This window comes from Taeniopygia guttata, chromosome 15, assembly GCF_048771995.1.
Source record: "Taeniopygia guttata chromosome 15, bTaeGut7.mat, whole genome shotgun sequence".
Lineage (NCBI taxonomy): Eukaryota > Metazoa > Chordata > Aves > Passeriformes > Estrildidae > Taeniopygia > Taeniopygia guttata.
Genome location: NC_133040.1, coordinates 4,158,025 through 4,177,278, shown reverse-complemented (window position 1 = coordinate 4,177,278; position 19,254 = coordinate 4,158,025). Strand labels below are relative to the sequence as shown.

At 60.7% G+C, this 19,254-nt stretch overlaps 4 protein-coding genes across 9 annotated transcripts; 1 reads left to right on the top strand and 3 right to left on the bottom strand.

Annotated features, from left to right (window-relative positions):
• Positions 1-284: 284 nt before the first annotated feature.
• On the bottom strand, positions 285-3,865 carry RITA1 (RBPJ interacting and tubulin associated 1). Its single transcript, XM_041719451.2, is given in 3 exon segments — positions 285-3,370; positions 3,550-3,791; positions 3,794-3,865. Coding segments are annotated over 3 exon segments (819 nt in total). The 5' UTR covers positions 3,851-3,865; the 3' UTR covers positions 285-2,850.
• Positions 3,737-9,507, top strand: DDX54 (DEAD-box helicase 54). The gene is made up of 20 exons (XM_030285909.4): positions 3,737-3,887; positions 4,525-4,660; positions 4,747-4,817; positions 4,894-5,079; positions 5,168-5,217; positions 5,326-5,367; positions 5,614-5,709; positions 5,820-5,941; positions 6,089-6,150; positions 6,277-6,408; positions 6,662-6,872; positions 7,160-7,294; positions 7,519-7,740; positions 7,827-7,900; positions 7,981-8,178; positions 8,339-8,484; positions 8,560-8,673; positions 8,760-8,864; positions 9,046-9,149; positions 9,226-9,507. Exons 1-20 carry the CDS (start codon positions 3,849-3,851, stop codon positions 9,447-9,449), a joined length of 2,469 nt encoding a protein of 822 aa, XP_030141769.4. The 5' UTR covers positions 3,737-3,848; the 3' UTR covers positions 9,450-9,507.
• An 80-nt stretch (positions 9,508-9,587) lies between these two features.
• Positions 9,588-12,013, bottom strand: CFAP73 (cilia and flagella associated protein 73). 6 transcript variants are annotated; one of them, XR_012058370.1, is made up of 7 exons: positions 11,298-11,992; positions 11,088-11,192; positions 10,815-11,015; positions 10,509-10,730; positions 10,089-10,247; positions 9,815-9,993; positions 9,588-9,689 (listed from the first exon to the last, which is right to left on the bottom strand). XR_012058370.1 is itself a non-coding variant. In XM_030285913.4 (7 exons), exons 1-7 carry the CDS (start codon positions 11,920-11,922, stop codon positions 9,898-9,900), a joined length of 978 nt encoding a protein of 325 aa, XP_030141773.4. In that variant the 5' UTR covers positions 11,923-12,013; the 3' UTR covers positions 9,588-9,897. The 6 variants fall into 6 exon arrangements, 5 of the variants coding, with proteins under 5 accessions (XP_030141773.4, XP_072792145.1, XP_072792147.1 ...); XM_030285913.4 differs by having other exon boundaries at positions 9,588-9,993; positions 11,298-11,433; positions 11,864-12,013; XM_072936044.1 differs by having other exon boundaries at positions 9,588-9,993.
• Positions 12,014-12,520: 507 nt separating this feature from the next.
• VSIG10 (V-set and immunoglobulin domain containing 10) lies at positions 12,521-18,629 on the bottom strand. The gene is made up of 8 exons (XM_030285933.4): positions 18,395-18,629; positions 17,927-18,211; positions 14,937-15,218; positions 13,905-14,198; positions 13,683-13,793; positions 13,417-13,429; positions 13,144-13,304; positions 12,521-13,027 (listed from the first exon to the last, which is right to left on the bottom strand). Exons 1-8 carry the CDS (start codon positions 18,477-18,479, stop codon positions 12,939-12,941), a joined length of 1,320 nt encoding a protein of 439 aa, XP_030141793.4. The 5' UTR covers positions 18,480-18,629; the 3' UTR covers positions 12,521-12,938.
• Positions 18,630-19,254: the final 625 nt, after the last annotated feature.

The window sequence follows — 19,254 nt, the reverse complement described above, 5'->3', positions numbered from 1 at the left end:
CAAAGCGGATTCGCGGCCTCCCTGTCCGCACCCCGCTGGCGGCAGGAACGAGCCCGGCCCCGAGTGCAGCCCAGCCGGGCCCTGTTGCCGTGAGGGGTACCAGGAGCACTGGCTCTCAGAAGGCCCTGCAGGAGATGAAGCCTGCTAAAGTCAGGCTGCTGTCTCCACCAAGGCTCCTGCCAGCTCTGCTGGTTTTTGGAGTGCTGCTGATTTCAGTGGAAACAGCCCTGCAGCAACACAGCTTCGAGCCCCGAGTAAGCAACGAGTCAGGCTGGAGTCAAAGGTGGGGAGTGAGGTTTATGTCAGTGCTGAGCAGGCAGAAGAATGAGAGCAGCAGCAGGGAGGATCCCCAGCTTGGTTCAGGCCTCTGTATCGACAGCTCTGGCCTGAGCTGAGCACCAGTGACACTGGACAGGCTGGACCTGGAGGGAGGAAACAACAGAACATTTCCCCCACCTCATTTCATTCAGATTTAATGTGGGTTTTCTTCCACGTGAGCACCAGCTCCAGCAGAACAGAGCAGCTTTTGCTCTTGTGCTGGGCTGCACAGCTCTGGCAGAACAAGAGGACAGGGGCAACAGTAAAGCACCAGTGTGAGTGAGAGTCATGGAACAAAATGGAAACAACCCATTTATACTTAACCAACATTGTACTCATGTTGTACATAGCAAGGAAGTGCCAGTTCTGAGCTCCTGGAAGGCCTTGGTGACAACCTGGGCCAGTGTGGGACAGGAAAGTGTGGCTCATGAGATGACCTCTAGTTTTCCCCACATTCCTTGGACACTGAGTGCAGCAGTGGGGGTAAAGTGGCCAATCCTGGCTGTACATGCCACTATGAACTTGATTTTCAGATGAAATCTCTCCTTATTTTAAGAGGCTTCCTTTTTCAAGGACTCCAGCTCTCCAAGATCCCACTGGTTCAGTTCTCTGCTGCTTAGATTCCAGGGCAGTTCCCCCAGTTTGCTGAGGACTCGCCTCGCTGGATCTCCCAGCAGCTGCTGGAACAGCATTCCTGCTCCCGTGTCAATCCTCAACGCTCTTGTCTCCATCTAGTGTCCAAATCACATCTGGACTCCCCCAGCCCGTGAGACCTGCAGCCTCCACAGCTTGCACGTCACTGTGCCCACATCCCAAACACAGCTGGTCAGCCTCGGACTGACACCAGCACTCCCAGCCCCTCCTCGGACAAGCCCAAATTGTTTCCTGTCCCTCCAGTTTTACCCCAGGTGGAGAAGAGCTGCAGGATTGCCTCAGTGGGAAGCACAGGGAGAGATCCAAGAGCTCGGAGCAAATCACAAGGATCCTCACTCACCTTCTCAGGTTTTAATGTCAGGCCAAGACATGAGCAGAAGTTCCTCCCAGTGCAGGCTCCTGGCTGGCTCCAGCTCCACCTGCTGAGTGGGTCAAGGGCCAATCCTGCTGCTGCTCAAGGTGCAATAAAATAATTTCTGGGGGAAGAATGACGCTCTTAACCTGGCTTGGCGTGTCCTTGGGTGAATTTGAGCATTTCCCTCGGCATGGGAGTTACAAACTCTCAGTAACCTCAGCAGCTCCTCACTGCAGCCTCCCTCCCCAGGGAGCAGTGACTGCAAATCCAAGTCACCCACCCCATGTCCTTTATGCATCTCCAAACACACAGAGCTGCTCTTTCCCAGCTCAGCAAAGGAAGTAGAAGAGCTTTGGAGGTGCCCAGATCCCAGATTTATCTCAGAGCACTTATTTGGTGACACTGTGGCACTGCTGTGAGCACCTCACAACCCTCAGCCACAAAAGTAGGGATTTACTCAGCACCTCCTCACACCACGAGCTGCCAAAATCCCTGTGCAGATCCTTCTCTGTCACAAACCCCATCCAGCCTGGGACCATCCCACTGCCAGCAGGATGCAGGGCAATGCTTCCCTCACCTCTGTGCTCGTCCTCCCTTGTCCTGCTTTGTCAGAGGAGTCCGTAAGGTGTTGGTGGCACAAAGCAAAGACAGCAGGGAGACACCAAGGCACGTGCTGTGCATAGAGGCAGAGGGAATGGAGCTCATTTCCTGGAGAAGGGACCTTTGGGAGGGCCTCAGCAGCCTCTCAATACCTGCAAAGAGGAGGCGGCCGTGAGGGTTGGGCCAAGGTTTGTGCTCGAGTGCAGAATGAGAGAACAGACACAAAATCAAACTAGAAAGGCTCTGACTGGATAAAGGGAGAATTTTCACCTTGAGCACAGTGGAGCAGTGGGAAGGAGGCCAGAGAGGCTGTGCAGCCTCTATTCCTAGGGGTTTCTACCACCTTGGACTGCCTCGAGCAGGCCAGACTAGGGATGTCCTGCATTCCCACAGGCAGGAGGATGGAGCAGGACGCCTCTCACCACACGTGCTCAGCAAAGGTCCCTGTCAGGGCTCTCAGACCCCAGGTGTCCCAGCCAGACTCAGCTGGGACCCCATCCCAGCAGCACCCCCTGTTCTGGGAGCTGCATGGCCCCTGCCTGTCCCCAGGGAGCTGCACTGTCCCTGCAACGTCCCTGTACCTGTGCCTGGACTGCACTGTGGGTACTCCTGTCTCCTGCTGCTCTGACCTCCCGGCTGGATCTCCCAGGCAGCAGGAACCTCCTCTGACAACCCCTGGACACTTCGGGAAGCAGCTGTTCCCTCCAGGCTCTCCTGCTCCGGTGCCCTGGGGGTGTGCCCTGAACCGGGAGGTCACCGCTCCCAGCACTGCCGTCACCTCTGGCTCCTGGTGTGTCTCCCAGCATGGAACAGCCCCATCCTTCATTTCCAGCCACGGAAAGGCGCAGGGTCCTCGTGGGCTTGGTCACAGGGAGGCCTCAGGCAGCCTAAGGCTGTATGTACATCCAGAGGGACACTTGGCATCACTTCCAGGGGGGTCTGGCAGTGCAGCCACCTGCTGCCTTGGCATTCTTGGGCACGGGAGATCCGGACATGCTGTTGGACCGAGCCCTCACCAGAGAGCCCTGGGGGGCAGCAGGGGTTGTTGGGGTGCTCCGGTTCTTCCACCTTTCTGTGGCGAGGTTGGAAGAAAGGTGCGTCCTGTCCGGGGGGGTGCTCAGCCGGCTGACAGACTGGGAACGTGCTCTGGCAGGAGCACCGCAGCCTTTGGAGCAGGCGTGGCTGCCGGGATGCCTCCAGCCACACGACTTCTCCTCGTGGCCCGGCTCGGACGAGGCCGGCGGGTGGACGGCTCGCAGGGGAGTCCCCCTGCGGTGTGGGGAAAGGCCAGGCTGGTTCTGCGGAGCAGGCGGGGGGCTCCAGAGCAGCGAATGGAGCTTGGCCACATCCTCCTTCCTCATCCGCGGAGCTGCCCGGGCAGGACCCGGGGGCTTGGCACCAAACAGCGACTCGTCACAGAAGGACGGAGCGTGGCTCCGGGACCTTGGAGGGCACAAGCGGAGAAACAGGGGCGGGTTACAGCGGGGATTGTCAGGGGGGAGTGAGTGACCGAGAGCCGGCGGGCCGCGGAGTGAGCGGCTCCCTAGGGCGGCCCGGGGACACCGAGGCGGAGCGAGCCCCGAGCCCCGAGCGGCGGCGGGAGCGCCCCGGGCACGGCTCACCTGCACTGGCTGCCGGGCCGGGAGCCGCCGGCCGCGGGGGCCGCCCAGGGCGGCGGGAAGGCGGGCGGCGGCGGGCGGGCCCCCGCGGGCCGGCCGAACAGCGACTCGTCCACGAAGGACGGCCGCACCCGGCGGCGGCCCCGGGGGCCCCGCGGAGCGCGGGCGGCGGCGGCAGCCGAGCCTCCGAACGGGGCCGGACCCGCCGCCCGCATGGCCGGGCCCCGGGGCGGAGCGGAGAGGAGCGGGCCCGGCCCCTTCCGGAGCCGCCCCCGACACGCGGTTCCGCCGCCGGTACCGACATGGCGCCGCGCGCCCGCCGCCAGCCCCGCGGAGCGCCGGTACGGGCGGGGCGGGAGCGGGGCGGGAGCGGGGCCCGAGTGAGACGTGTCCTTGCACCCCGTGTCCCTGTTCCCCATGTCCCTGCTCCCCGTGTCTCTGTACCCTGTGTCCCTGCACCCCCGTGTCTCTGTACCCCCGTGTCTCTGTACCCCGTGTCTCTGTTCCCTGTGTCTCTGCACCCCCGTGTCCCTGCACCCCCGTGTCCCTGTACCCCGTGTCCCTGTACCCCCGTGTCTCTGTACCCCGTGTCACTGCACCCCCGTGTCCCTGCACCCCCGTGTCCCTGCACCCCGTGTCCCTGTACCCCGTGTCCTTGCACCCCCGTGTCCCTGTACCCCCGTGTCTCTGTACCCCCGTGTCCCTGTTCCCCATGTCCCTGCACCCCCGTGTCCCCAGTGCCCGTATTCCTGGTATGTGCGTCCCCAGTACCCATGTCCCAGTGCCAATACCCTTGTCCCAGTGCCAGTGTCCCCAGTACCCGTGTCCCAGTGCTAATGTCCTGAGTACCAGTGTCCCAGTGCCAGTGTCCCCAGTGCCCACAGTCACCGGCACTGGTGCCCCTGCCTGCCATGCCAGCAGTGCAGAGCTGCAGTGACCCTGACCCATCACCGCAGCCATGTCCCCCACTGTCCCCAGGCGCCTGTGACCCCACTGCCCGCCTTCCCTACCACCGCTGAGGAGGACGATGGCGCCGATGCTGAACTGGACACTCAGGCCATGGTGCGGGCCCAGAACCAGAAGAAGAAGAAATCCGGGGGTTTCCAGTCCATGGGTATGTGTGAGGCAGGGGACAGCTGTCCCTGGGACGGGGACTGTCCCCTCCTGCTCATACCCCCTCACTTGTCCCTGTTCCCCTAGGCCTCAGCTACCCTGTCTTCAAGGGCATCATGAAGAAGGGCTACAAGGTGCCCACACCCATCCAGAGGAAGGTGAGCCTGGGGAGCAGTGGGTCCCTGTCCCAGGGGGTGGCAGTGGGACAGCGGCAGTGACGGTGGTGTCCCACAGACCATCCCCGCCATCCTGCGTGGCCGGGATGTGGTGGCCATGGCCCGGACGGGCAGCGGGAAGACGGCGTGTTTCCTCATCCCCATGTTCGAGCGGCTGAAGGCGCCCAGCCAGGCCGGGGCACGTGCCCTCATCCTCTCGCCCACCCGGGAGCTGGCCCTGCAGACCCTCAAGTTCACCAAGGAGGTACAGGGGACTTGAGGGCGAGTGGGAACAACGGGGGCAATGGGTTTGGTTCTGCATCCCACCGATGAGTTTATTCCTCACCCTGCAGCTGGGCAAGTTCACTGGCTTGAAGACAGCCCTGATCCTGGGAGGAGACAAGTAAGCTGTCCCCATGTCCCCTCCAATCCCTGCTTCCCTGAGCTTCCCCAAAACCTGGTGAGGGGCTGAGCTGCCCGGTGCCACCCCAGCCTCTCCCCTCTCTCCCAGGATGGAGGACCAGTTTGCTGCCCTGCATGAGAACCCTGACATGTGAGTGGGGCACAAGGAGGGGACCCAGTGGGGAAATGGCCACCAGCCATCCGGGGAAGTCACTGGTGTTCAGAGCTGGTGTGCCTGATGGGCATTCCTGGTGTTCCCTTGGAGCAACGTCCTGTGGGACAGCAGGGTCTCTATTGTGCTGCCTTTGGGTTGGATTTGGGACCTGTTGCCAGGATGGTGTGGGGGGGACACTGGCTCCCCCTTGGCCTGGCCCTGTCACCACCTCTGTCCCCGCAGAATCATAGCCACTCCTGGGCGCCTGGTGCACGTGGCAGTGGAGATGAAGCTGAAGCTGCACACCGTGGAGTACGTGGTGTTTGACGAGGCCGACAGGTCAGCAGGGCACAGGGGTGTCCCCAGGGCTGGCAGTGTCCCCACACGGGTGAGAGGCCCAGGGAGTGGCAGGGAGGGACCTGCCATGTCCCACATCCCCTCCCCTGCAGGCTCTTTGAGATGGGCTTTGCTGAGCAGCTCCAGGAGATCATCGCCCGGCTCCCGGACTGCCACCAGACCGTGCTGTTCTCTGCCACGCTGCCCAAGCTGCTCGTCGAGTTTGCCCGGGCTGGTGAGGAGCTGGGGGCAGGGACACGGCACAGTCCTGCAGCCAGGCCGAGCCCAGCACTGGGAAAACCATCCTGGATTAATGCTGTGCCAAGTGGGTGTCCCCAGCAGGACACCCCGTGAGTGACCCATGTGCTGTGTGTCACCACAGGCCTCACTGAGCCGATGCTGATCCGCCTGGATGTGGAGTCTAAGCTGAGTGAGCAGCTCAAGGTGAGATGGGTGGGGGGAGTCCAAGATGGGCTTTGTGCCCCCTATCCCCTGCAAGCCATGTGGCCCTGAGGAGGGGACAAGGGTGGCAGTGGTGGCACGGGGCTGAGCACTGTCCTCATGCTGCAGCTGGTGTTCTTCCACGTGCGCGGGGACGACAAACCGGCCGTGCTGCTCCACCTGCTCCGCAGCGTGGTGAAGCCCCAGGACCAGACAGTTGTCTTTGTGGCCACCAAGCACCACACGGAGTATCTGAGGGAGGTACGTGGCATTTGAGGGTGCCCATTTGGGGTCTGCAGCTGGGGCAGGTCCCTGGTGGAATATCTCCATCTGTTTCACTGGGTTGAAGGAGAAACCCTAGAATATGTGATCATGGAGGTGCTGCATCCATTCACCCCTCAGAGAGAGAAAGGAGCACAGTGGGATTTGGAGGTCCAGGTGGCCACTCTGGGGTCTCTGGCCCTGTCTCTCTGCTGAGGGCACACCCATGCAATCTCTGTTCCCTCCTTCCCAGCTGCTGACAGCACAGGGCATCCGCTGCACCCACATCTACAGCTCTCTGGACCAGACTGCCCGCAAGATCAACATTGCCAAGTTCTCCCAGGGCAAGTGCCCAGTGCTGCTGGTCACCGACGTGGCCGCCCGGGGGCTGGACATCCCCATGCTGGACAATGTCATCAACTTCAGCTTCCCTGCCAAGGGCAAGCTGTTCCTGCATCGTGTCGGTGGGTGCCAGTGCCCAGCTGTGCTGAGATATTGAGGGACAGACTGGGGACAAGCACTGTCAGTGATATCCCAGCTGGACTGTGAAAGCTCTTGGGGGCAGGACTGGTATCTTCTCTGTAGAGATTTCCCTTGCCACTTCCCCAGTCACCCACAGCCCCTTGCTGCCATGCCCTCACGGTAAATATCACATGTGCAGACTGCCAGGGACACCAGGGATGCCCTGCCTGGGTGGGGCCAGGCTGGGCTGGCTGGGTATGGTTTCCCATTCTCCTCTTGCCCGTGCCAGGTCGCGTGGCCCGAGCTGGCCGGAGTGGCACTGCCTACTCACTGGTGGCTCCCGACGAGATGCCCTATGTGTTCGACCTCCACCTCTTCCTGGGCCGCCCGCTCATCCTTGCTGGAGCCCAGGAGATGCCTGCAGGTGAGGGGTGGCTGTGTGGCCACTGGGGTGTTATCCTTGGCCAGTGCTGGAGTTTGTGGTCTCGTGGTGGGCCGTCACACAGATGGGGAGAATGGGGTGTTGCGATAGACCCTGTGTGTGGGGGATGCTGGTTAAACAGTGCTGAGCTCCCTGGAGCTGTCAGCTCTGCTCTGGGACATCCAGGGTGGGTGCTGGGAGGTGACACGGTGTGCCCTGGGCTGCAGATGCTGGCGGGGTGCTGGGCCGTGTCCCGCAGAGCCTGGTGGATGACGAGGAATGCCTGCTGCTGACGGACCACCAGGGCTCTCTGGAGCTGCGCAGCCTCCGCCACGTCGCCGACAACGCCCACAAGCAGTACCTGCGCTCCCGGCCCGGCCCCTCGCCAGAGTCCATCAAGAGGGCCAAGGACCTGGATGTGTCCCAGCTGGGCATGCACCCCCTCTTCAGTGAGTGCTGAGGGGGTGCCGAGGGAGGAGGCCCCGTTCCCTCCCCAGGAAACTGATCTGTGCCCTTCTCCTGCCTGCCTTCCCAGGAGCTCGCTTCGAAGACACCGAGCTGCAGAGGCTGAAGTTGGTGGATAGCATTAAAACCTACAAGTCCAAGGCGGTGAGTTGAGACAGAGGGCAGGGGAGGGGAGGGGAGACCCACATGGCTCACTGGGAATCATGCTCCTGCCCTGGGGACAGACCATCTTTGAGATCAACGCCACGTCCCGGACACCGGCCAGCACCGTGATGCGATCGAAGCGGCGCCACGACCGTGCCCTGATTGAGAAGTTCCAGCGTGGGCAGCAGGAGAAGCGGGCAGCAGCACTTAAAGGGCAGGGGCTGTGCCCGGCCGCTCCCGAGCCCCAGGATGGGGAAGGAGAGCAGGAAGACCTCCAGGTAATTGGGTCATGGATGCAGGAACTGCTGCAGAGCTGCCTTGGCCCAGTGCTGGCAGCACCAGGGACCCCAGTTTGTGCTGGATCTTGGGGGTTGGTGCAGGGACTTGTGGGGACATTGGGGGACGCGGCTCCCAAACCCCTCCACTGTCCCCATCCAGGACGTGTTCTCCAATGTGGGGGGCCAGAAGCGAAAACGGGGCCGAGGAGGGGAAGATGGTCCCAGGAAAAAGCCGCAGCAGCCGGCACAGCAGGCTGAGGACTTCTACATCCCATACCGGCCCAAGGACTTTGAGAGTGAGCGGGGGTAAGTTTGGGGGGGCTCCTGCTGCTGTCCCCTCCCAGCCTGTGTGGGGGCTGCTCTCATCACCCCGCTTTGCAGGCTGAGTGTGGGCGGTGAGGGCAGTGCCTTCGAGCAGCAGGCGGCCGGGGCCGTGCTGGATCTCATGGGCGACGAGAACCACAACCTCAACAAGAACAAGCAGCTGCTCAAGTGGTGAGTGGGGTTTGCCCATGGGCTGGAGGGAGACTCAGGGCTGGGGGTGGCACTGCTGGGTCCCACCACCCTTCTGTCTCTCGCAGGGACCGCAAGAAGAAGCGGTTTGTGGGGCAGACCGGCCAGGAGGACAAGAAGAAGGTGCGGACGGAGAGCGGGCGCTACATCAGCAGCTCCTACAAGAACAACCTGTATCCTGCCATGGGCACTGCTGCCTGCCTGGGCTGGGCGCTGCGGGAGCAGGGCTGGACCCACGTGGCAGGGCTCCATCCCCTGCCAGGGCAGCAGCCAGGGGAGGGAGCACAGTCCCACAGCCACAGCACAGGGTCAAGGGAAGAGTCACCACATGTTCCCTTAACACGCCCGTCCCAGCTATGAGAAGTGGAAGCAGAAGTACAAGGTTGACGAGCGGGATGAGGACGAGGAAGGGCCACGCAGCAGGGAGCAGTTCAGGGGGAAGCACAGGCATGGGCACGGTGAGTACCTGAAGCCAGCAGCAGAGCCCTGCGTTGTTCCCCCAGCCCGGCTCTGAGCGCAGCCGTGTCCCCGCAGGCGCCGCGCAGCCCCCGGCGCAGGGCAGGGTGCGCTCGGAGCTGAAGAACAAGCAGCAGATCCTGAAGCAGCGCAAGAAGGCGGCCAAGCAGCGCTTCCTGCAGAGCGGCGGCCTGAAGCGCCTCAAGGCCCGCAACCGGCAGCGCGTGCAGGAGCTGCGGCAAATGGCCTTCGGGCGCCGGGCGGGCGCTGCCAAGAAGGGCAAGCTGAGGAAGAGGATGTAGGGGACACGTCTGGGCTGGGAGCTGGGGAAGGGGACAGTAAATATTGGTTGGTTTTGCATCCCGGCTTCTCTTTGTCCTTGCTCCAAGTATTGTGTCTGGGGTAATTCCTTCCCTAGAGACACAAGAACAAGCAGGTGCTGCGGCTGCACAGCTGGATGTATTTTGATGTATTTTGATGTGAATCACCTTCAGAGATGCCAACAGCAGCTCCCTCCTCCTCGTGCTCCTGCCTGGGGTGCTCTGTGCAGGAGGGAACCTCGGGAGTGCTCTGACCCTGCCTGGGTGTGGTGCCACCCCAGTGTGACTGTGCCACTGCCATCCATGTTGCCTCTTCACATGGGGTTTTCAGACTTGCAGGAAATTACCTCCATCCCCACAGGTCCTGTGGCTCCATGCTGGCCCTGGCAGCCTCTCCCCAGCCCCAGGAGCAGGCAGGTGTCCCCAGGGGCTATTCCTGGCCCTGAAGCAGCCTGACACTCCTGTGGTGCTGTGGGTGTGGGCCAGTGGCACAGATGTCAGCCAGGGCCCGCATGCAGAGCAGCAGCTGTGGAGATGGGAGATGGATGCCACAGCCATCCAGGGATGTAAATGCCCCTGTGTGTCCCCAGCCCCACTGCCCCCGGAGAGGGTTGTGCTGACCATGTCCAGCTGGGCCTTTGTGTCCTCCTGGGCTCTGTCCATGGGGATCCTGAGCTGTGCAGTGGTTTGCTGGAAGAGGTTCAGCACAGCCAGCTTGATCTGCCCCAGCAGCAGGGTCTTCTGGATGGCTGTGTTTTGGATGTGGGTCCAGCGGGACTCCTGGGGGACAGAGTGAGCCCCTGGCCACTGCCCTGTGTCCTTCTGCACCCCCCAGGCCAGGCCAGGGGGACCCAGGAGTCCTGGCTGTGTATCCCCCTCAGGCAGAGCTGCTGCTTTTTGGGCATGTGGGTATCCTCAGCTCAGCCCAGAAGGCTGCAGCCCAACTTGGCACCTCCACCGACCACATTGGGCATCTCCCTTGTGCAGCACACCTGGGGTCTGTACTGCTGCCCCTCCTTGGGCAGCCCACATCCCCCTTACCCACTGGAGCCCATCTCGGCGGGCAGCCTCCAGGCGTGCCTGGAGCCGGGCCAGCTCGTTCCTGGTGCCCAGGAGCTGGGTGCTGCTCTCCTGACGGTACCGCTGGAGCTGTGCCCTGCCCTGGGCCAGCTGCTCCTGCCCGGCTTCTGCCTCCCGTGCCAGGGCTGCCCGCACCCCCGCCAGCACCCCGAAGTGCACCAGCATGGCCGGCACGTCCTGGAACTGGGCAGTGGGAAGCGGCTGGAGGGATGACCCCTGCAAGGGGCTCGGGGACACGCAGGTGGCACCGCAGGAGCCCACGCTCACCTGCCCCATCGTGGCCAGCACGTCCCGCAGATAGTCCCCGAAGGGCCGGAGGCTCCGCAGGCGCCGGGCCAGGCGCTCCCGGTGCCGCCGCAGCCGCTCCAGCTCCCGGTGCAGCCGGGCAGCCTCGGCTCGCTCCGCCGCCGCCCGCGCCCGCTCCTCGCCCGCCCGGCGCAGCGCCCGCTCCCGCCGGGCCGCCACCGCCTGCGCCGTGTCACCGTGTCACCGGGTCAGCGGCACCCTCCGGCCCGCCCGGCCCGGCCCCCAGCCCCGCACCTTGAGGAAGGAGTCAAATCTGAGCACGGCGCCGCGGTGCTGCTCCTGCCTCCGGGCCAGCTGCTGCCGGCGCTGCGCCAGGCGCTGCATCCGCTGCTGGAACTCCTGTGGGGTTGCAGAGTGTCGAGAGCATCGCACAGCCCGCGGGGAGCTGGGGACACCCCGCCAGCCCCCTTGTCCCCACGGCACACCTGCTGGGGCCGCCCTCACCTGCCGCTGGGTCTGCAGCTGCCGCTCCACCTCCGCCGCCTCCCGCCTCTTCAGGAGCACACGAGTGGATGCCGGCAGCGCGGCGAGGTCCCGCGGTGCCGCCGTCCTGCCACGGGCTGCGTGCAGCTCGGCCGGGCTGCGGAGGGAAAGCCTGGGCAGGGCATCTGCCACCGTCCCACGGGGCTCAGCCCGGGGAGCCTGGCCCGGCTGCCCCGTGCGGGCAGGGCTCGGCAGGAGCCACACAGGCTTAGCCCTGCCTGCATTCATGTTCTCGCCCACCCCTCCCACTTCAGCCTCCCGTACTTGGAGCTCCCCAGGGAAGGGCAAGCCACACCACAATCTCAGCTTTGTTGTTAGAACCTGGGGAATCCCCCTGCCTGCTGCTGCCCATGGCTGCAGTGTCCTCTCCTCCCCGGGAGCCTCAGCTGGGGACACTACACCCACCCAGTGGCGCGGCACCCGGAGATGGGAACACAAACCGAGATCACGGGGCACGCAGGACATGCTGGTCTGGTTGCCAACCCTTTGGTCACCTGTCACGGGGCGGACCGAGGGGTGTCACTCACAGCAGCCGCAGCTTGTCCCGGAAAGCCTCTTGCAACCGCTCCTCCAGCTCCGAGTCCATCTCGGCCGGTGCCTCCTCCTCGCCCAGGAGCCTGCGGGGGAGCTGGGACGGGGACAGCCGAGGTGCTGGCAGCACAACAGAGTTGCCAGGGGCAGCCAGAGGCTCCCGCAGCTCCCTGGGATTTTCCTGGCTTGGCTCCGCGGTGCCGGGCACAGGGAATGCACCAGGGCTGCTTGCGGGGAGGATCCTACTCCCAGCCCTCAAACCATCCCATCCTTCCCTTCCACCCACACTCCGTTCCCTCCAGCCCCTGAGAACCCTCTGGCCCTTCAGAGACCACTGTGCACAGCCAGACCCCAACCACCATCCCCACCCCTCCCTGTCTCACTCATCTTGCTCCAGCTCCCACTGTTCTGACACCCCAGGGATGGCTCAGACCCCTGACTTCACCCACAGTGCAGACCTTGCCTCTCTCTGCGTGTCCCAGGAGTGCTTCCCTGCCACTGCACGGGCCATCAGATCCCCTGTGATCCCCTGTGTGCTGTCAGGCCCCTCTGTCCCCCCGTATATGTGCTCATGGCCCCCTTTCCCTACACGCACACTTGACAAGGAACAGATTAACTCCTGACTTGGACACAGAGAAACACTGCAGAAGGAATAAGGGAAAAATATTTATAATACAAACAATTCAGCCTCCCAGAGTCAGTGTGAGCCATGTCCTGCCCACAGAGCCCTCATTTCTCCCCTTGTCACAGGACCACTGTGGCCCCGTGGTGACTTTGTCCATCCCAGAGCTGCTCATCCCACCCAGGAATTCGAGTCCATCACAGGCATTGAAGTGAAGGGGTGGTCCCATGTGTTGTAGGGACACCCAAGATAAGGAGGAAAATGGAAGAGAAGAAATTGAGAAACATGGCTGGAGAAGGACGGAGTGAACTGTGGAAGGGGCAGGTGGAGAGAGAGGTGGAAGGCTCTGTCTGAAGTGTCCTGGGCCAGGACACTGACAGCCTGTGCTCAGCCACACACAGTGATGGCCTGCTTGATGCTGGATTCCAGCTGGAGCTCTGTGTGCTTCCTCAAGGAGGGATAGAAGCTGTGAGCCTCGTGTCCCTGTCTTCTCTCACTTCCTGCGCAGAGACCCCAGCACGGAGCTCGTCATCGTCACCTACACAGGGCACAGAGCAGCAGCATCTCAGCTACAACAGCCACCAAGAATTCCTCCCTCCCTGGCAGCTGCTCTGGGAAGACCCAGAGCTCAGCAGGGAGCAGGTGGCTCCTCACCTTCTGTGAGGCGGTTCAGGTGAGCAGCCTGGGCCCTGCTCCCACCGACCAGCGCCATGGCCTCGTGCTCGGTGCAGCTGCTCAGGGGCTCCTCGAACCCCTTCCCCTCCTCATCATCTTCAGAGTCCACCAGCACTAAGACATCCCCTGAGTCTGCATTCCTGGGAACAGCAGAGCAAGCTGGATGAAAGGCTGAGGAGAGCCTGTTCCCTGCCCTACAGGAAGGCTGAGTAGTGATGCCATGAGGGACTGGGCTGAGGAATGTCAACTCACCTGAACGCAGCACCTCAACGGGAGAGAAAAGAGAGACAACATTAGAAACTGCCCCTCTGGGAGTGCCACTGGTTTTAGTGGACTGGACAACCCCTGCCAATCCTCCCCCAGATGGTCACTGGCAGCCCCGTGCAGAGGCATGGACGTGGAGGTGACCTGCCCAGACATGGCACAGGCAACCCTGACTGACTCCAGCACACGGGGAGGGACAAGTGGGTTAGGGATAGACCCCAGAAAGAAGGAACCAATCCCTAACCAATCCCTACCTCTGAGGCACAGGAGGGGATTGTAGTACAACACAACCCCGGTGACGGTGAGAACAGTCAGGAGGGACAGGACCACCACAGCACCCACGACCCCAACGATGTTCACCGGCTCTGCAGAGAGGGGACACAGATGGATGAGGAATTCTCAGAGAAAACCAAACTTTGCAAACCAAAGAGCAGGTGTGCAGTGTCCCCAGGCCCTCCTGCCACAGCCCCACTCACGCTTCACCGTGAGGCAGACAAAGAGCTCCCTGAGCCCCACGGGGTTCTGGGCCTTGCAGACGTAGCAGCCGCCGTCAGTGCCCTGGGAGCAGTTCTGGATGGTGAGCCGGGACACGTTGCCCTCCTGGGCGATGAGGAACCTCCCCCCAGGCTGGATCTCCACCTCGGGCTGGGTGATGTCCCGGAGCCAGCTGAGCCGAGCTGCCGGGGTGCCCTCGGTCACCCGGCAGGTCAGGGTCACGTTGTCACCCACAAAGCAGGTCTGTGGGGGCTCTGATTCCAGGGAAGGGCGTTCTGAACAGCCCCGGGGGAAAAGAAAACAAAAACAGGAGTCAAGGAGGGAATGGAGGCAATTAAAATAACGAGCAATCAAGCTTCTGGCTGATTAATAATCATTAACAGAAGGGAGGCAGGCGGGAGTCTGGGAGTCAGCATTTGGCTCACTCAGGAGCCTCCCAAGGAGTGACCTGAGCAGCTTTCGTGGTGCTCAGTCCCCTCTGACACCTGTCTTCACACCCCCAGGGAAAAATGGCCTGCGGGGAGCCAGCAGGTAGATGGCAGAGAGGAGAAGAGCAGCCCAGGCATTACTTTCAATCAGCAGAGCTCTTGTGAAGCCTTGACAACCCTTGGAGGAAAAATACAGCCCAGATTTCCATCAGCCGCTCAGATCCCCGAGATGTCTGAAGGGCACACACAACCCTTAAACCCACCCTTACCAAACCTCATCTCAAGCTGCCCACAGCCCCCAAACACTTCTCACTCTCACACAGGTGTGTGGGAGCTTTCCACAGGTGAAAACACTGCTGGGGTGAAATTTGTTGGCCCCTAAGATGGGCCCAAAACACAGCTCACCTACAACTCTTCCGTGATGGATATCAGCTGCAGGACATCTGTGCCTCAGGTGCCCTGCCATGCCACCTCCTGCCTCCCTCGACCTCCTCAGTGCTCTGGAGAGCAGGGAATGACCAGGGTACCCACCTCTCCCCATTCCCCAGCTTCATTAGCAGTTAATGAGGCAGCAAATCCACTCACTTATCTCCACAGTGCAGGTAGGCTGCTCCTGCTTCACCACGTGGCTGCCCACACACTTGAAGACTTTTCGGTGGGAGAGGTGAGAGCTGTTCAGTGTCTCCACGTGGGTGTCTGAGGAGCTGGTGGAGCTGATGACCCAGCTGGAGTTCTCCAAATCCTGCCCCTCTTCTCTCCAGTGCAGGGTGGGGTGGGGGTACCCCCCGGGCCAGCTGCAGAACAGCTGCAGCATCAGCCCCGATGAGGAGCTCTCAGCCCAGCACTTTGGGGTTGCCTGTGGTGGATCTACCAGCAAGGACAGCACGTGGTGAGAAACACTTGCAGGGCTGGAATTAGTTTGTCATCATTCCCCTTGAAAACTCTTTCCTGTTTCCTTGCAGGTCTTGCTCCCTGATCTGCATCCCACAGCCCTAGGTGTGCACAGCAGTAAGTGACAGCCAGCAGGGACCAAGAGGGGCTGTCACAGTCCCCACAACCAAGCCTTGAGGGAGGGAAAAAATGATTGCCACAGCTTTATCCAATGGATATGAGATAAACACAGCAGGACAATGAAATCCCACTGCCCTGGTCCTCCTGGCACAGTTACCAGGGAGGGACACTGAGTCCTCACTTGAGAGCAAGGCAGAGTCCTGGCTCTCTCCCAGCTGCTCCTTCCAAACACGATCCACACACGTGCTGATTTAACAGCCAGAGGGAATCTGGACTCTGATCCAGGCAGAATTAACAGGCCATACCCCTGTGTGTGCCTAATGCAGTGCTGAACAAGACTCTACCAAGAGATCAAACCAAAACAAGCCCCACGCCAGAGGTGCCAGAGGGATGTCTGAGGCTTATTTTGGGGAGTATTTATTCACAGGACTTTGAAATTACTTGAATTAATAAAAAAACCATCATGGCAAACCCTGGTGTGAGCTCCAAGAACACACCTTCCCAGGGCTTGTCTCTGTAGGAACTGTACACACACCTCAGGTGATCTTTGAAACCACCCAGCTCTGGCAAGAAAGTTCTCTGCAACACTCCTTGTGTCCCATGTCTGGGGAGGATCAAACTCATCCCAAACCCTGGCTGTGGTTAATAGGGCATCCTGTCAGCCTGAACCAGCAGAAACTGCCCAACATCAGTGGCACACAGCCCCTCCAGGACATCCAGGTGGACACAGCCCCTCCAGGATGTCCAGCCAGGGCTGAACTTTGTGTCCTGACCTCAGGAACAGACTCCTGAAAACCATCAACTTTACATCCTAAACTCCCAGGCTCTCCCAGCACAGCTCTGTCTAAAGAAATCTGTTCCCACAAAGTTAACAAACCAAAAGCTTAAAAATCTCCACCCTCCCAAAACACCAGCAAAAAGGACCTGTTGTGGTTTGACCCACAGAAGAGCCAACAGTTCTTGCATCAACCCACACACAGATGTGCCAAGGAATCCCTGGAGGTGTGGAACTGCACGTCTCCTTCCCATCCAAAACAAACACAGAACCACAGCCCAAGGCAGGGCTGCACCTTTGTCCTGTCACTAGAATGTTTACTGCTCGTGATGTTTCCAAAGTACAGTTTTAAACAAAAAGAGAACTTTTTGGTACCACCCATGGATGGGCTGAAGACTATCAGCTGGTTATTCCCACACAAAACCTCTGCATATCCTGGGAGGCTCTTCCACAGCAGTGCCAAGTCTGTGTCCAAAATTTGCTCCAGGCCAGGGTAAAATGTTCCACCAACAGAAATGCAAAAAAATGGGGGCCTGCTACAGGTCAGAGGTTGAACTTCTAACTTTTGCTGATGCTCCTCCTGCTGAGCTAAAGCATCTCCAGAAATCTCCTTCTCACTATCAAAGGCTATGCCCACATCACCTTTGTTGTACTTGGAAATTAATTGACACAATTAATTTCAGACTAACAAATGAAATCCAGAGTGCAGCACACACTTGACGCCCCATAAATATGTTTGGCTCCCAAGTGTTCTGCCCTAGTGCTCCAGATTTGGGGCTCCCCACTCCTCAGCCCAGCGCCTACAGATCTATTCCCTGAAGCAGTCTGGGGTTCAATCCTTCCACACCTCCACCTGCACGTTCCCTGCTGCAGGAAGAGAACTTTTACTCCTGTAAACTTTCAAGAGGTTAATCTGTACAGAACAGGTGCAGTGTTTACACACAGGTAGAAGGAAGGAACACCCTGAAGGCAAACAGGTCCCACACATGGAAAGAACAGCAAAAAAGGAAAGGACCAAGGGAGTACAGAGGGTCAAAATGCAGAGGATTTTACCTCTTCTCAATCCTAAAGGGACTAAGAGTGGCAACAGATCTGGAGAGGGCTGTTCCCATGGAATACATGAGCCATCAGGGCAAAATAATGGTTCCCTGGCAGAAGCAGGAAGGATTAATTGCTGGAGCGCTTTCCAGCCTGACTTCCACCTGTGCTCTGAACATTTCTAAGGGAATGAATGGATGAAATAGAGATGGAAAAAGGGAGAGAGCACCAGAAGACACAGAGGGGCTGAAAGAATTAGCCTGTGCTGATAACAGGTACACTCTCAGGACACTGCTCCCACATAAACCTGAGGAATTTCATGCTTCCATCAATGTAAGACTTCTCAGCTGGGAAGAGTTCTCTCACTAAAAGGATGGCCCAGCACATCTACCCCAAACAAGGGAAAGCAGACAGTAAGCAGCATCCCTACCCCAAGTTTTATGGAGACTCAAGTCAATCAGACTCTGAGGCAAAGGGTCCCCCTGGAACAGCCACAGAGAATGGAAGATGCGCCCAAAAACTCGTGAAGAAGAGACACAGTGAGGACTTGAGAGCTGGCATTTCCCCTGCATATGTCAGACCTGTGACAGGCCACTTGGACACACATTTTGGTGCTTGTGAGCAGATGTGAGAAAGATGCTGCACCATAAAGCCGTTTGCACTTTCTAAATATTATTTTTCCACCGGTGCCAGATGACTTTGGGGATGTGGAAGGCGGAGGGGAGGGAGCTCAGCTGTGGGGATGACTTACTGGCCACCAGGAGCTGCACCCTGTGCTCATGGTCCGTCTTGTTCAGCACTTCCCTGCAGGTGTAGTTGCCCTCGTCCTGCACACGCAGCTCCGAGATGCTCAGGGAGCTGTTGTCCACCAGGGAGAAGCGGACGTCCGGGGGGAAGGAGACCCTCGAGGAGAAGAGAGGCGGGAAGGAGTGCGGATCCCCCTGGAACCAGACCACCTCGGTGGCTTCCTTGGACACGTTGCGGCACAAGAGGAGGATGCTTCCTCCCAGCTGCCCAAAGACCACTTCATCTGTTCCTGCAAGAGAGAAGGGACGGCGTTAGGGATGGAGGGAATGGGCAAAGAGCTGGATAGCTCATCTGCGTCAGCCCTCTGAGGTGCTTGTTAGGGCACTGCTGAGGGACCTCTGAGGTGACTAAAAACATCCAGCGCACATCAGGAAAGGGGACACAGCTCCCTGCTCCCCTCAGCCCGCGCTACCTGCGGCCTCCCGGCGCGGCACCAGCCTCCAGAAGCAAAGGGCGAGCAAGAGCCGCGCCGGCAGCATCCCGCCCAGGCGCTGCATGGCCGTGTGCCGCCGCCAGAGCCCCGCGGAGGCGGTGCTGCCCGGCCGCCGCCCCGGCGAGAGGCCTGCGGAGGAAGAACGGGCGTGCCCGACCGGGGGGACCCGCCCGCCAGGGCCCGTGAGGGGCCCGGGACGGGGTTTGTCCGCCCGCCGGGTCCCGACGCCTCAGAACCGGCGGCCGCCATCTTGGGACCCCCCCCGCCCGCCATCTTGGGGTCACCTCACGCCCCCCTCGGCCATGTGGGGCGGCCTCGGCGGAGCGGGACCGGCGCTGCCGCCCGGTGCCGCCCGGGATCGGGAGGGTTTGAACCGGAGAGAGCCGTGTGTGCTGAGCGGTGTGTGCTGAGCGGTGTTCCCTGAGCGCTAAGCGACCCTCACATCCACAGTGCTGCTCTAATCCATCCACTCAGAGACACCCCACAAGCCGCAGAGCAGAGATAAACGCTTGTTCCTCTGTGTAACCCCGCAGAGAGGATCGTAACCACGCAACTATCCTCGGGTTTCTCCAGGATACCTTACACATGGCAGCTTGGAAGCGCCAAGGCGTGCGTGAAACAGGGCGCTGAGACCCACAGGGTTGCCCCACTGGGCCGTGGTACATTAATTATTAATTAACCTAATTAGCAGTAGGGGCGACAGTGCTAGCCCAGGTAACCGGAGCTCGGCCGGTCCCCCTCGGCTCCGCCTGGGGGCGCTATACAGCTGGCGCGGGGGAGGCCGGCGGTGCGTCTCCACCAATGGGAGCGGAGCACAGCGGCGTCTCCACCAATGGAAG

Coding starts and splice junctions, on each gene's coding strand:
- DDX54 (XM_030285909.4), top strand. CDS start 3,849: ATGGCGCCGCGCGCCCGCCGCCAGCCCCGCGGAGCGCCG. Junction 3,888..4,524: donor GCCAGCCCCGCGGAGCGCCG/GTACGGGCGGGG, acceptor CACTGTCCCCAG/GCGCCTGTGACCCCACTGCC. Junction 6,151..6,276: donor AGCTGAGTGAGCAGCTCAAG/GTGAGATGGGTG, acceptor CTCATGCTGCAG/CTGGTGTTCTTCCACGTGCG.
- CFAP73 (XM_072936044.1), bottom strand. CDS start 11,801: ATGTCCTGCGTGCCCCGTGATCTCGGTTTGTGTTCCCATCTCCGGGTG. Junction 11,193..11,297: donor AGCTGCAGACCCAGCGGCAG/GTGAGGGCGGCC, acceptor GCAACCCCACAG/GAGTTCCAGCAGCGGATGCA. Junction 10,731..10,814: donor TGCTGGCCACGATGGGGCAG/GTGAGCGTGGGC, acceptor CCCACTGCCCAG/TTCCAGGACGTGCCGGCCAT.
- VSIG10 (XM_030285933.4), bottom strand. CDS start 18,479: ATGCAGCGCCTGGGCGGGATGCTGCCGGCGCGGCTCTTGCTCGCCCTT. Junction 18,212..18,394: donor GCCGCGCCGGGAGGCCGCAG/GTAGCGCGGGCT, acceptor TCTCTCTTGCAG/GAACAGATGAAGTGGTCTTT. Junction 14,199..14,936: donor TACCTGCACTGTGGAGATAA/GTGAGTGGATTT, acceptor GGGGCTGTTCAG/AACGCCCTTCCCTGGAATCA.